The 14,025-nt window shown below is 59.6% G+C and overlaps 1 protein-coding gene across 4 annotated transcripts; it reads left to right on the plus strand.

Annotated features, from left to right (window-relative positions):
- The first annotated feature begins 1,860 nt into the window (after positions 1-1,860).
- On the plus strand, positions 1,861-12,350 carry NANOS3 (nanos C2HC-type zinc finger 3). 4 transcript variants are annotated; one of them, XM_036845467.1, is made up of 3 exons: positions 1,861-1,997; positions 9,683-10,043; positions 12,045-12,350. In XM_036845467.1, the coding sequence occupies exons 1-3, from the start codon at positions 1,905-1,907 to the stop codon at positions 12,110-12,112; spliced, it is 522 nt and encodes a 173-aa protein (XP_036701362.1). In that variant the 5' UTR covers positions 1,861-1,904; the 3' UTR covers positions 12,113-12,350. The 4 variants fall into 4 exon arrangements, with proteins under 4 accessions (XP_036701362.1, XP_036701363.1, XP_036701364.1 ...); XM_036845468.1 differs by lacking the exon at positions 1,861-1,997 and adding an exon at positions 7,064-7,443 and having other exon boundaries at positions 9,609-10,043; XM_036845469.1 differs by lacking the exon at positions 1,861-1,997 and adding an exon at positions 7,064-7,443 and having other exon boundaries at positions 9,738-10,043.
- Positions 12,351-14,025: the final 1,675 nt, after the last annotated feature.

Consider the following 14,025-nt stretch of genomic DNA (forward strand, 5'->3'; position numbering starts at 1 on the left):
ACCCCCTCCTTTTCAGTTAGAAGGGGGAGGCTACATAAGGGACATCAACAAAGCTGTCCCCACCCACAGAGGCCCAGTTACTACTTACTCTCATCCTCTTCCTTGCGTGGCCCTCTCTTCCAGGGAATTATCCCCCATTTGCGGGGAAGTCAGGTATAGAGTAGGGCTGAACTCCAATAGCCTCTGGTGGGTCCTGGGGACATCCACCCTCCTGGACCAGTTGGAGCTTGGCTTTCTGGGTTGAAACCTGAAGGAAGGGGGGAGGGTATGGGAAAGGGAGACTTGTCAAGGAGAAAGTGAGGCAGGACTGTGGTGAGGGGGCCCAAAGGGGAGGGGCATGGCCAGGTGGAGCAGGGCCCTGGCCCACAAAGGTTAAGGCCTGGGCTTGGGGATGGGGGGCTTGAAGGTTTCCTTTACCCCTTCTCAGACTGGAGTGGGGGAGAAATAAATCAACTGAATGAGAAATCTGTCAGCTGAGTCCCAGCCAATGGAAGGTCCGGCTGGCACCACAGTCTGCCCTGAGGTGACCTCTTTCCACCAGTCAAGGTGGCCACGGCAGGCAGGGATTGCGTGTGTTGTTAGGGAGTATTTGGGGGGGACCTGTGTGCAGATCCCTGGAGGAATCCTCAGCCAGTGTACCTTTCCTACCATGTGTGCCCATGTACGTGGTGTGTGTGTGTGTCTGCGTGAGAAGATGGGGGCTCCGTGTGAGCAACTCCAGGAAATCAGAAGAGCCCCACCCCATGTACAACTTTTGAGTCTACTTCCCATATGTGACCTGTATACCTAGCCTGTGTGTGTGCCTACACCAGATGGTCCCAGGCACACATATCCCCAAGTGTCCCTGTATTTTGTGTGTCCCCGTGGACCCCTGTGGCCCTGGGGACCTGTCCGGGGGTTTTGTGGGTATGCGTGTTGGTTCCATGGATTCTAGTGTGCCTCTGCGCTTTGTACATGAGTGATTGTGCATACAGTTGTGTGCCTGTGAACTCTGTGTGTCTGCGTGTGCCCCTGAGACTGTGTACCTGTCAGGTCTCTATGGGTTTCTGTTCTGTGTATATATCCGTGTGTTGTGTCTGTGTATATATCCATGTGTGTTGAGGTGCTGTGTGTCAGGTTGTTCCCATGGCTGTGCACCTGATGAATGGGGAGCTGTGTTGGTTTCAGGTTTACACCTGTATGTCTGTGTACCTTGTGTACGCCCCTGGGCCTGTGTGCGTGCATGTGTGTGTTCTGGGGCCATTCCTGTGAGTCTGTATATTTGTGTGCCAGTATTTTCTGTGTGTGCCCCGGGATCCTCTATGTACTATATTTCAGTTCTGAGGACATTCCTCCTGTCCCTTGGAGGTGGTGTGTGTCTGTATCTTGCATGTGTCTGTGTGACCCTGGGTGTCCCTATGCGTGTAGCTGGGTTTTATGGACATCCTTGTGTGGCGGGTGCTCCTGCATGTCCTACCATTCCCGCCGGTGGGGTTGTGTCTGGAAGCCCCTTGCACACCCTTCCCTGTGTTTGTGGTCCGTGTGCCTTTGTGCGCGTTTGCTCCCCCTGCGCCTTTCAGGTCTGCGTGCATCTGGGTTCCTGCGTGTGCCCGTTCGCGCCCCCGTGTCCCCGGCGCGGAGCCCGGGAGCTGCGTCCTGGAGCCCCATGGGCATCCCCTCTTGTGTCCCGGTGCGCCTGGCGGGAGGCCTCGGGGCGCACACGGCCGCGGCTGGACCCACCGCCCGGCACGGCGCGCGGAGGAGGGAGGGGGCGGCGGCGGCGGGGAGCGCGGGCACGTCACCGAGACAGACAGGCGGGTGGGCGGGAGGCGGCGGCCGCGGGTTCGAGCCGGCGCCGGAGCCCCGCGTCCCCCTCCCCCTGCCCGCGGCCTGGGGAGCCCCCGCCCAGCCCCGGAGCCGCCAAAATGCAATTTCCCGTGCAGGCGCCTCGGCTCGGGGGGCTTTTCCGGGAGGGTTTTGGACAGGAGAGGGGAAACGCGGCGGCGGCCCCAAACAAGGTGAGCGCGGGCGCCGGGCGGGCTGGGGGCGCGAGCGGCGCGGGGGCCGCCCACGGGGAGGGGGCGCGGCCGGGCGGGGCGGCGGCGGGACCCGGCCGCAGCCCCCTCGCGCACCTGCTCGCGGACGGGGGGCTGGCAACCCGGCCTCGGCAGCCCGGCCCTCCATTGTTGCGGCGGCTGGGGAAGGGGGGCGGGGAGGCCCCGGCGGCATCTCTGTGTCCTGCCTTCCCGGAGAAGGGGCCCCGGGAGGACCAGACCCCTCCACAGGGGACAGACACACAAGTCCCGAGTGAGCGGGGGCCGCCGGGGGGAGGGCAGGCCGAGATGCCCCTGCAGGGCGGGGAGGCATGATGAGGGTCGTAGGGGCAGTGGTGCCCAGGCCGCCTGACACCTGACCGCGGGAGCCCTGGGACAGGGCGGCGGCGAGCTTTGTTCTTGGGGGCGCCGAGCGGGTGGGGGCCTCGGATATCCGGGACCGGGAGAGGCTCCCGGCCGGCGCGCGCATTCGGGAAGGCGCTCCCGGCCAAGTTCACGGCCGCGCAGGCCTGTGCGGGCCCTGCAGAGACCGATCCCGGCGGGGGCCCCGCTCGGGCCTCGCTGCGGCCGCGGGCCCGGGGCTGCAGCGGCGCCGCCTGCCGGAGCCCCGGCGCCCTCCGCGGGCTCCCCGCCGGCTTGTCATTACCGGCGGCGGCTGCAGGGTATTTACTGGGGCGAAGGTTTGCTAACAGGATCACGTCCTCCAAAAGTGGCCATAAAAAGGAAAAATGGCCCGGAATCCCACTGCTGGGGAGCTCTTTTAAAGCGACAGGGCGCCTTTTACAGGGCCCTCGCCCTGGAGGGCATGAGGTGGGGGGAAGGGAGGAGGGGACGGAGAAGACCCCTCATTGGCTGATGGGAACTGAGAAGTGCCCCCCCACCCCACTACATTTAAGTTCCCCCCATCTCCTTTCCCACCGATTCTCCACCTCCCTGGACCGCTCACAGATACATTTACAGAGTCACAATTAGATATTCCCAAATCGCTGGTGAAGACCCCCAAATCCACACCCTATACTCCGACGTACCTCATCCCATTACTCACATCACCTGCAAGAACGCTGATGCACACATGCACACACACAGTCACCCATCATAACACTGCCACGTGGGCACACACATCACCCACAATGACGCGGACATCCAGGACTGACACCCGTGAAAACAGTGCCACACAGAGAAATGAAGCTGCCACCGACCGCGGTAGACACATGCTTTCATATAACGCTGACACACACATAGTTTTCCATTGCACCCACAGATACTCCTAGGCTCACTCTCCCATGGGCACCCATGGGCTGTCATCCAGAGTAATTGTGACAACCACAGATAGGTAAATGCCCCAACAGAGGTACACATAGACACCATTATTCACAAGAACTTGGACATGCACTCATAGATATCCATGTGCCGGCCCAGGCAAGGACACACCCACAGTCACCCAGGCAACCTGACACACATACACACAGATGGTACAAGGCCTGCACAGATGCTTGACATCCTGACATCGGGTTATAGTATTCTTGACCTACATACATACAGTTAAACTGACCCTCCTAGACACCCATTACAACTCTGTCACCCACAAACAGATATAACACTCCAACAGTACCTACACCCATAGTCACCCACCCTGACACTTGATTATACCCTTGGACACCTACAATATCACTGACCCACAGACAGACACAATAAAACATGTGCACTGAAAATGACATACAGGAAAAGGACATAGGAACATGCAGAAATCCACAGTCACCTGGAAGCCCACAAATCCAGCACTTGCTTATTGAGCATCTGTTATGTACCAGGCACTGTTCTAGCACTGGGGGTAGAAGAGATGAAGATCCCTACCCTCCTGGAGCTGAATGTTTAGTGAGGAGGGTCGGGGGGCACCATAATCAGATGACACAAACCACAGTCACCCCCAGTGACACTGACAGACGCCAGACACCCACGTACACTGGCTCACACATCGACCTGCAATTACCCACGGTTAGCCTGACACACAACCAGAGTCACACTGACATCCATCCACACACAAACAGCAGCCCACAGGAGTGCCGACATGCACGCGCACAACTGGCATAGAGACAGCCGCTCACTGTGGCACACACCCACCTGGACTTACAGACACCCACAGACCCCCTAAAATAGCCCACCAGAGTAGCTCAGACCCCCAAGCCCATCACAGCCCCCCAGTAACAGGCCCATAGGCAGCTGCTGCCTGCATTTTTGCAGATGGAGCCCACAAGCCTCAGTAGAAGTGTCTGAATTTCTCATCAACCTGCCCCAGGTCCCTCCACAGCCCCCAACTCCAACCCAGGGGAGCATTCTCGCCTCCCCCAGTCCTGGCTCCACATCTGGTGGTCTTCAGAAGGAAACTCAGGCTCCTGGCCGACTGGCCGACTTGCCGCCCCCAGGTCTGGGCAGGAGAGACAAGCCCCTTGTCTGAGGACGCCGAGTCAAAAGCCTGAGCAGCTGGCAGCGGGGAGGAAGCTGGGCAGACGGCCCGGGGAGGGTGGGGTGGGAACCTGAGAGGCCATGCAGGTATCATGGAAATGAGGGGCCCCCGCCCGCCAGTCTAGACAGCCTGGGCCATCAACAGGACCCCACAGGGGGACCCCTACATACACTGCTACTGCATGTTCCATTATGGGCTCTTTGTCTGCCAGGCCCTGAGCACCTCCTCCCCATGTGCCCCCCCAGGTCCTATGCACACACACAAGGGCACAGACACAAGGACAGATGCACACTGGGACACATGCAGGGACACACAAGCCACTAGACACCCCCTGGAAGCCCTGCATCTCTGACCTCATGCTGCCCCCCACCCCCCAGCCCCGCCACCCTGTTCTTCAACTTGACAGCAGAGCTGCCTCCATCCATTGCCTGCCCATCTGGCTCCACTGGGACCTCTCACCTCCGACCCTGACCCCCAGACCCTGTGCCAGCTGCCCTGCCTTCCCGGAGCTCAGGATGGGGGTCGGGGTGGGGATAGGCTCAGGGTCAGCATGGCTTCTGACAGGCTGCCCGCCACGCCAGTCATTCTCAGCCCCCTGCCCAGACAGACCCTCCCAGCTGGGGTGTAGGGTCCCAGGGATAAGGATGAGGAAGAAGCAGGCCTTGAAGGGCACCCCTGCTTTGCTCCAGGGCCCGGGGTTGGGGGTGGGAGGAGACAGCTCCCTGCCTCCTACCCTGCTGGGCTTCAAAGTTAGACTGGAGGCCCAGTCAGCCCCCAAGAAGGCCTCAGGACACTTGGCGGGAGGAACAGTCAGCGCCCTGCTTAAGGGCCCCAGGTGCAGACAGTGAGATGCAGACAGACCAGAGGCCGCCTTTCACCAAAGGGCAGCCCCAGACATGTCTGTCCTACAGGTGGACAGACAAAGAGGGGAGATCGGGTGTAAAGGGCCAGACACACACAGGCGACCCCAGACAGCCAGAGACGGCGCACACAGCAGGGCTGGGGACCCAGACAAATACCCGCCTGTGAGGGACACAGTCAGACCCAGACAGACACCGAGGGCGGGAAGCCAACACTCACCATGACGAAGGGAGACGGTCAGACCCCAGGTTGTGCCCAGACAGCCCCTCCCCCATAGGATGAGTCTGGGCGCTGCCCGCCCCCCACCCCTCCCCTTGGCCCGAAGCCCCGCCCTCTTGCCCTAGCCCCACCTTCACTGGAACTTACCTCTTAGGTAGGTCAAGGTCAGAGCCCCCCGGGAAACCTGTGAGGAGGCACAGAAGGAGCAGCGGTGTCATGGGAGCCCCCCACCCCGCGCAGTGTGGCCAGAGTGCCTCGTGCCTGATGACCCCGCATTCTAGCCTCGTGGTCGTTAAGAACAAAGCTTTTTAGGAACTGCCGAGAGAGTTCTGTTCCAAACTCTCAGAGCCTCATCTTCCTCAGCGATAAACTGGGTATCCTAATAATAGGGTGATGTATATAAAGCATTATTATTATTACCGCTCCTCTCTCCATATTCTGCTTGTTACGACCACCATCTTCAAAGCAAGACCCCCTCCCCAAATGCTCCCTGAGAAGGTCCTGGATACCCTGTGCCTGAATGGGGCCCTGCAGGCCGGGTGGATGGGCCACGGGAGAGGGCGCCCCACCCGGAGCTCCAGACAGGGGTGGGAACGTGACTGGACCCCGGCCCACGGTGGGCGAGAGGGCGGGCTCTGGGGAAGGGACTCCATGAGGTGGGGGAATTTCAAGGGGTGCGGGTCTTGCGGGGGGCGGGCTCCGAGGGGGTCCGGTTTGGGGGAAGGTCGTGCCAGGGCGGACCTTTGCGGGGTTGAGCTCCAGGGAACGGCCTTGGGGACTCCGTAGGGATGCGGTCCCTGGGGGTCTAGGCAGGCGGAGTTTAGAGATCCTAGACGGCGGGGTTCTGGAGCCTTGGGCGCTCCCGGAGCCAAAAATAGATGGGCAGTCTGCGGCTGGGGGGGGCCCTGAGGGCGGGGCCCAGGAGCGGGTCTTAAGGGAGCTGGGCTCTTTGAGAACCGGCTTAGGGGGCGGGTTTTACGGAGGTTGAGTTTTGGGGGCGGGCCACATGGTAGTCTATCTGGGCGGGCTTTAGAGGGAGGGTCCTAGGGACGTGCAATTTGTGGGTGGGCTTTGAGGGGGCGGGTCTTGGGGGAGGGGCCTGAGTCTGTGGCTTCTGAGGGGCGGGTCTCTGGAGGCAGTCTCTAGGTGGGGATCTCGGGGGTGGGGCTTTAAGGACTGCGCTGCCTCAGGCCGCCTCTAAGGAGGGTCGTTTTGGGGTTCACTCAAGCTCAGCACACCTGGGGGCCCTAATCCACCTTAGGGTTACGCCAGGGGGTTCATCCTTTGGGGCTCGATATTGCCCTCAGTGAAATGGGAGGGGACAGGAAATTTGAAGTCCCCTCCCAGAGTGTCCTCGGAGGGCCCCAGACCCAGGTGGGGGGCGGTCTCCCCTGAGACTGCGCGTAGGGGCACCCGAGGGGGCGGGCACCCAACTCTGCGCAGCCCCTAGAGGGAGGGACTGGGGGCCCTGTTTGCGGGTGAAGAAATGCGGAGGGGGCAGCATCTTGACACAATCAGAGCCGAAGCAGGGATTTGACCGCAACCCATTTCGAGGCCCGAGGGTGAGCGAACCCGCACCCCGTATTAACGGGGCAACCCTCGCGTGTCTGTGCGCTTGGGTGCTGACCGCCACAAGGGCCTGAGTTCAGATGCCCAAGACCCTGCAGTCAGGCGGGCAACCTGTGGTCCTCTGTGGTCCTTTTGCTTCGCCCCTGTCCGAAAGTCCCGCAAGTGGACCTGCGGGCGGGGCCTGCCTGCTAGCGGCCCCACCGCCGGCCAGAATTTGCAAAGTGGAGACTGACAACCCCTGGGGGTTCTTGTGATTCAGAAACAATTGTGCCCGGAACACGATGAAGCTCACCGAAGGTATTACATTGTATTAAAATGTCTTGTTTATCCCTCTGTTGAATCGATGTCCCCGGGGCAAGAACCACTTGGCAGCCAGACATCTTGGGGCCACTAGGAATCCCTCTTCTGCCTCTCACTAGCGGTGCCCTACGGGCCTCAGTCTCCCAAACTGACAAATGGAAGTAATATGCACCTCTCAGGGCCGTTTTGAGGATGCTTTGGGTAAATGCATGAAAAGTTGAGCCCAGCGCCCAGAACTGCTACATTTACATAGCAAAGGCAACATAAATATCTACTGTTATTATTATTTATATTTATCTCCTGCTTTTTCCGGTTCCCGGAGCAGAGAGTTGGCACCTAATAACTATTTTCTGACTTAATGATTCTGTAAGTTCCTTATTCCCTCCCCTCTCCTCCCTCACCCTATCCAGTTCCCTCACCCCCACCCAGCCTCCACTCCCCAAGAAGTTGCCAAGGGTTTGGGGGAACATTCAACCTGTCGGTGAGTTTGGGCAGCTCAGGCAAACCATCGACCGTTGAGTGGACCCCGAGGCCTGGAACTGCCGTCCACCCATCACGACCCCCACCTTCCAGATCTGGGGGGGCCAGGGGATCCTGAACACATCCCCTCCCTTAGGCCACAGCGAAGGTCACAATCAACATTCATTGTTGTCGGTGGGTTGTGAGGACGGAGGCCAGACCCACCGAGGGATGAATGTCACTGTGTCTGGGCCGGACACAGCCTAAGGGGAATGGGATGGGGAAAAAAACCCACCCTGGACTCCCCCCCAAAATTGCTCAGCCAGTACCTGACCCTGACCCCAGCCTCTCACCCCTTGGTGAGGGCTGGTGTCTGGGATCCTTACAGGCACAGGTTGGATTTGGAGAATAAATCCTGGAGGGCTGGGGGCATGAATCACAGGCTCAGGTCTGGGCAGCTGAAAAACCTTTGTGAAAGAGATTAGTGAGCCCCGCTTCCGGAAGGCTCAATAAAGTTTTCTTGAATGAATGGATGACTGAGGTGGGTAGGCAGCATAACACCTCTTCTCTGCATTCAAGTCCCGGGCCCAGCTTTCTCACTCTCCTTGCCTGGTACCCACAGACCCCTGCTTTACCTTCAGTTGCCCACCTAGCACCTTGATGCCAGTTGATCCTTCCACCTGCCCATCTGTGCCCCACGTGGGTGACTCCTGGGCACACCTTATCCTCCAGAGACTGAGCTGAGGTCTCATCTGAGGGGGAGATCAAGGCACTGGCGAATGCTAGGGGTCCCCCCATTAGCCCAACTTGTGCCTGTGCTCTCCTCCACCCCCCATAATGTTTTGCCTCACCCCCTTTCCACCCCAGGACCAGTATGAGCTGGTCCTAAGGCTCCCCAACACCTAAGGCTCCGGTGGTAACTGCTAACTGCGTGGGGAGGCAGGCTTTGGTGCTTATCTTTGTGAATAACCCCAGGGGCAGGTGGTTTCATACCCCAGTCTGTTCATCCATTAAATGCTTGGATCCACTGAAAAGGGGTGTGAAAGCTCCCTGAGGGTGGCCAGAGCTGGGAGCCTTGGTCCTTATCCCCCCCACCCCATAAGCCAGGCCCATCCTCCTTCCAAAGACAGTTGGAGCATCAGCAGCTCCCCAACCCTTCCCAAAGTGCGCAGGGGTACCCGGCCCCTCCCCCAGCCCAGGAGCAGGAAGAAAGAAGTTACTAAGTTACTGGTTACATCAATGCTAGTCTGTCGGGTGGGGCTTCCAACCCTCCCACCCCCATCACCCTGTGGGGCAGGAGAGGCAGGCAGGCTCTAAGGAGGGGTCGCCCTCCCAATGCCCTCTGGGTGGGGTGTGTGGTTCCATATTATTGGTGCCCCCTGCAGCCTGTGTCTTGTCACCCCCCCCTCGCCTCCAGCCCACCCAGAGACCATGCATCCCCTTGGCAGGTGCATTCTTGGGGGAGCGGCAGCAAGCCCCCCTGTGACAATAAGGAACCTCCTACAGCCTGCTCCTCCCTCTTCACACCCCCTTGGAGGTATAAGGAGGGAACTGACAGCCCAGACTGCTCGGCTCCAGAGAGGGGAAGGGGGGTTAAGAAGGCAGGTGTAGAAAGACAAGCTTTGGGGCGGCTGGGTTTTTTCTCTCTGCCCCTCCGCCTGGCACACGGTGTCCAGCCATGGGGACCTTCAATCCATGGACAGATTACCTGGGTTTGGCACGCCTGGTGGGGGCTCTGCGTGGGGAAGAGGAGCCTGAGACCAGGCTGGACCCCCAGACAGAACCAGTGCCAGGACTGGAGGGTCAGACACCCAGCCCGGAATCCTCACCAGCTCCTGAACGCCTGTGCACTTTCTGCAAGCACAACGGCGAGTCCCGGGCCATCTACCAATCCCACGTGCTCAAGGACGAAGCGGGCCGGGTGCTGTGCCCCATCCTTCGAGACTACGTGTGCCCCCAGTGTGGTGCCACTCGCGAGCATGCTCACACCCGCCGCTTCTGCCCGCTCACCGGCCAGGGCTACACCTCCGTCTATAGCTACACCACCCGTAACTCGGCCGGCAGGAAGCTGGCCCGCTCGGACAAGGCGAAGACGCCGGACTCCGGACACCGCCGAGGAGGAGGAGGAGCCTGTGCAGGTGGCTGGGGGGACTCGAGGAGGGGGGTCTGCCCTGGGCTGAGCCCCTAGGGGCCTTTGTGAAGTGGGTTAACCCACTGGGGTCACCCACTTCAGAGGGTTGGGGGGTGATAATCCATGTAGACAGCTTAGAACAGTATTCTAGAACTGTTGCCCTACGCGGGTAAGCTGGGGATGGGGTTCCCTGTGTGGCCTTGGGCAAGGCACTCTCCCTCTCTGGGCCTGTAAGGGAAACACCGTCCTTTTCCAGGCGCGGTGTGATCTAGCAGGGAGGCTGTGGGGACTACTGATGGGATCTGGGGACAGGTACAGCAGGGGCTCCAATCCGGCTTGGCACGTGGGAGCTGTGTGACCAGAGGGAAATGGCTCAGTTAGAGAAACTGAGCCTCACTTTTTCACTCATTCACCAGATAGTCTTTGAGGCTTGCCCTGTGCCAAGCGCTGGGCTGGGCTTGGCCCGCCGTGGTAGATGGGAGAGTGAGAGTTAAAACACAGGCATGGGGGAGTCTAGAGGAAGCACCTGATCCAGGTGAAGGGGTCCAGGAGGTCTTCCTGGAGAAAGTGACTTCTGGAAGCCTAATTCAGTTTGGTGGAGCGCTGAAGTGGAGCCCAGGCAATGGGGCTCGTTTAGGAACTTAGTGAAGTTCGGTGTGTCTGGGATAGAGTATGTGTGCATGTATGTCGGAGGGGAAGGTGTCAGAGATTTCAGGGACGGCAAAAGGACCTGTAGGTCCTTGCTGGTCACCTTAAAGGGTTTGGACTTGAGTACTAGGGAGCCAAGGAAGGGACAAGACCAGGTCTGCATGTGTTGGACTGTGAATGTGTAAGACCGTGGCTAACGGGCTGGACCGTGGGAACGGATTTGAAGGTGTTGGAAGAGCCTGGTCCTCCAGGCAGAGGTGTTCAAGGCGGCGAAGAGGGAGAGTCCCAGCGCCTGGGGAAACGTCAGTTTGGAGGGAAGTACCATGAGTTTGCTGTGTGTGAATCAGCCACTGGCTGAGGCTGAAGTTTAGAAGCGAGATATGGCTGAAGCCTCCCTGAGGTCTAAAGGGCTCTCCCCACACTGCACGGCCCACCACGTAGGGCGCTCTCCCCCCCCCCCCATCTTGCTCATCAAATGTGGATTCCAGATCTGCAGGTCTGGGTGAGGCTTGAGCATCTGCATTTCTAACCAGCTCCCCCTGACGCTGCCATGCTGCAAGGCCACAGACTGGCAGGCCTTGAGTAGCTCTGTCTTAAATGGCAGCAGTTATTATTACAGATGAGAAAGACCTCAGTTTCTGCAGGGTTTTAAAAGAGAAATCCGTTTTAGCAACTTTCATTGCCTTTGAGGAAGTCAGCAACAGAGAAGACAGGTCTGACCGGGCGGTACCCCCACCCATTTGGGTGCCCGGTGTGGGTACTGCCTCTCCTATCAGACTGTGAGCCCCTGGGGAAGTCACCGGGTGGGAGGACCCCTCCCTATCCCGGCAGCTGTGCAGTGAACATCTGTTAGAAGAGACTGCCTCCAGGAGAAGATAGTATTCCCTATGAGGTCTGACGAGGTCCAACTGGGAGAGGTGGGAAGCTGAAGGGACGCAAAGGTGGTGGTCTCAGAGTCTTCCTTTTTTCCCTTCAAGTCCGAGAGAACAGGAAAACTTGCCTTCCTGGGCGTGAGGGGTGGGGTGGGGGAAGCCCTCACCAGGATATTGGCACAGAAGGGCTGCCTGAGGCCGTCCTCCCAGGTAACCTGAGTGTAACAAACCCGGGGTTCCCAGAGCCCTGCGGCCGCGAGGAGGCAGCACGGCAGGACTGAGTTGGAGTTTCTGCGCTTTGTGTCTGGCTCTGGGTCCCACCTGGGGCTGCCCTGGGCCGGGAATGTCACAGGGGTGCTATTCCAGAAATAGCCTGCAGGTGGCGCCAGAGCCATGACAGCCCTGCAGGTTGAGTCGGTACTTCCGGAGCATTGAATCATCCCTGTTATTAAATGTTTTTCTCCTCCCCTTCTGCTTTTAAAATCCAGGTTCCAAAGGTGCCGGGAATCCTTCTGGAACTACCCCCTCTTCCTGCTGTCCCTTCACTTCTGCCTAAGGAGGCTGGCGCGGGCAGGACGGGGTTGCTGCCTTCACCTGGGGTTGGGGACCCAGGCCCACTGGAGGCTGGATTTCAGGGAAGACTCACCCTCCGAGGATCCGCCCCTAGGCCCTGCCCCCAGCCTGAGGGCCTGGCAAAGGAGCCCCGTCTGGGAGCACAGCCCAAAGAGTGCCCCGACCCCCTCACGGAAGGAGGTGGTTCTCAGGCACCCCGGCCCTCCTTCCCCAGCGCTGGGCACCCAGTCAGCTCTCAATAAATGTTTATGAACGGATCAGTGTCATAGCAGGCCCTGTCTTGGGACGAGGTAGCGTGAACTGTGCCAGTGGGGCTGGGGACCCTCCTCTCCTGGCTCATCCCTTACCCCCACGTTACTCTGACCTCCACATGCCCCAACTGCTGTTTGGATTGCCGTTTACCCTGGGGCCCTGGGGTGAGCTGCTTTGTGCTGAGAAATGGGAGTGGGCACCACAGGGCAGCGATGGGGTTCTGAGGGGTCGCCCCAGCCTGGCACTTCTGAGCAGGGCACTTGCTGCTGGGTTGGTGCCATGAGGCTGTTTCTGTGACGCTTCGTGTTTGCGAACTCTTCCAGCCACCCCTTGCATGTTGACATGTCAGATGGAATCCCCTACACTGGAGGTGGGGGCCTGACTTGAGGGGGCGATGGAGAGACAGAGGTTCCCCCCATCACTGTCCTCACCTAGGAGGCTCTTAGTGAACGTATAGGTCACCATCGATGCCCCAGCAACTGGGGGCCATGGAGTCACATGCAGGCCCTTCAGAGCAAGGGAAGGACTTCTGGGCTGGGGCAGGGGTGGGGTGGGGTGGGGAGCTGCAAGGAATGGGCATATGTCCGGAGGGGGTTGGGCCAGGCGAGGCCATGGGTAGGGGGCACCACAGAGGTGATTTGGCTGTGCTTGGGCAGGAGTGGGTGGGGGGTGGAGATCCATCCCCACCCAGGAAGTATGATCTGGTCCTTCTGGGGAGCTGTGCTTGGGGGGGATCCCCATCCCCTGTCTGTCTCCTGCACCCCCACATCTTGTTCCCCCAGCCTCCCAGGGGCAGCAGGTGACAAGTGCCTATCCACATCCCTCCCCCAGTCTGAAGGCTGGCCTGAGGGCCCCGTCTCCACCCCCAGCCGACAAGGTCTCCCAGGGTTGAGTGGGGGCAGGATTTGGACTTCCCAGGATTTGCCCTTGGCTTTTCCACTTGAACTGGGACCTGAGGCCACCCAGGAGGAGGGCTGGGGTGAGCCGGGGATGGGAGCCGGCCCTTGAAGACAGCCTGCTGCCCAAGCTTGAAAAGGAGAGGGAAGGAGAAGAAAGAAGACACAGAGGAGGCCTCTTTAGCAGCCCCAAGAGTTTCAGATTGAGTCAGGGGACACAATCCCCCAGCCACCCCCAGGTGTCTGCAAATGCTAATTGTATAAGCCAGAGCCGCTGGGGCGTGAGATACAGGGAACTGGGTGACTGGGCACGTGCTGGAGGGTTCAAGGAAGTAGCTGCACATCCAGCAGGCAGAAGGGTTGGGGGACCCTGACCCACCTTGCTCCCTCGCAAATGGGGTGTCCCAGGGTATAAAAAGGCGGTGGGAGGGGGCCCTGCCTTGGCTGTAGGAGTTAGGGTGCAGGAGCCACAGGCAGAGCAACAAATTAAAGTATTGGGTGTGGTCTATCTCGTGGTGACTTATTTAATAGAAGCACATCTTCTGCAAAATGGGTTTGACAGCAGCGCCCGGGACTGCTTATGACAATGTGACATCACTGGGGCTGTGGTATGGTTTGGTGGGATGGTGTGTGCAATGCCTGCCCTCAGCACCCTCCAGGCAGTAGCTGTGTCTGCGTCAGTACCATTCCCCCAGGGATGTGTCCTTCCGGGCCAAGGCCTCCAGGCAGCTTGTCCCACGGAGGACAG

The sequence above is a fragment of the Balaenoptera musculus genome, chromosome 3 (assembly GCF_009873245.2).
Source record: "Balaenoptera musculus isolate JJ_BM4_2016_0621 chromosome 3, mBalMus1.pri.v3, whole genome shotgun sequence".
Lineage (NCBI taxonomy): Eukaryota > Metazoa > Chordata > Mammalia > Artiodactyla > Balaenopteridae > Balaenoptera > Balaenoptera musculus.

Excerpts from the sequence above, each read along its gene's own strand:
- NANOS3 (XM_036845466.1), top strand. The coding sequence starts at position 9,584 with ATGGGGACCTTCAATCCATGGACAGATTACCTGGGTTTGGCACGCCTG. Across the intron at positions 10,044-12,044 it reads AGGAGGAGGAGCCTGTGCAG|GTTCCAAAGGTGCCGGGAAT; the intron begins GTGGCTGGGGGG and ends TTTAAAATCCAG.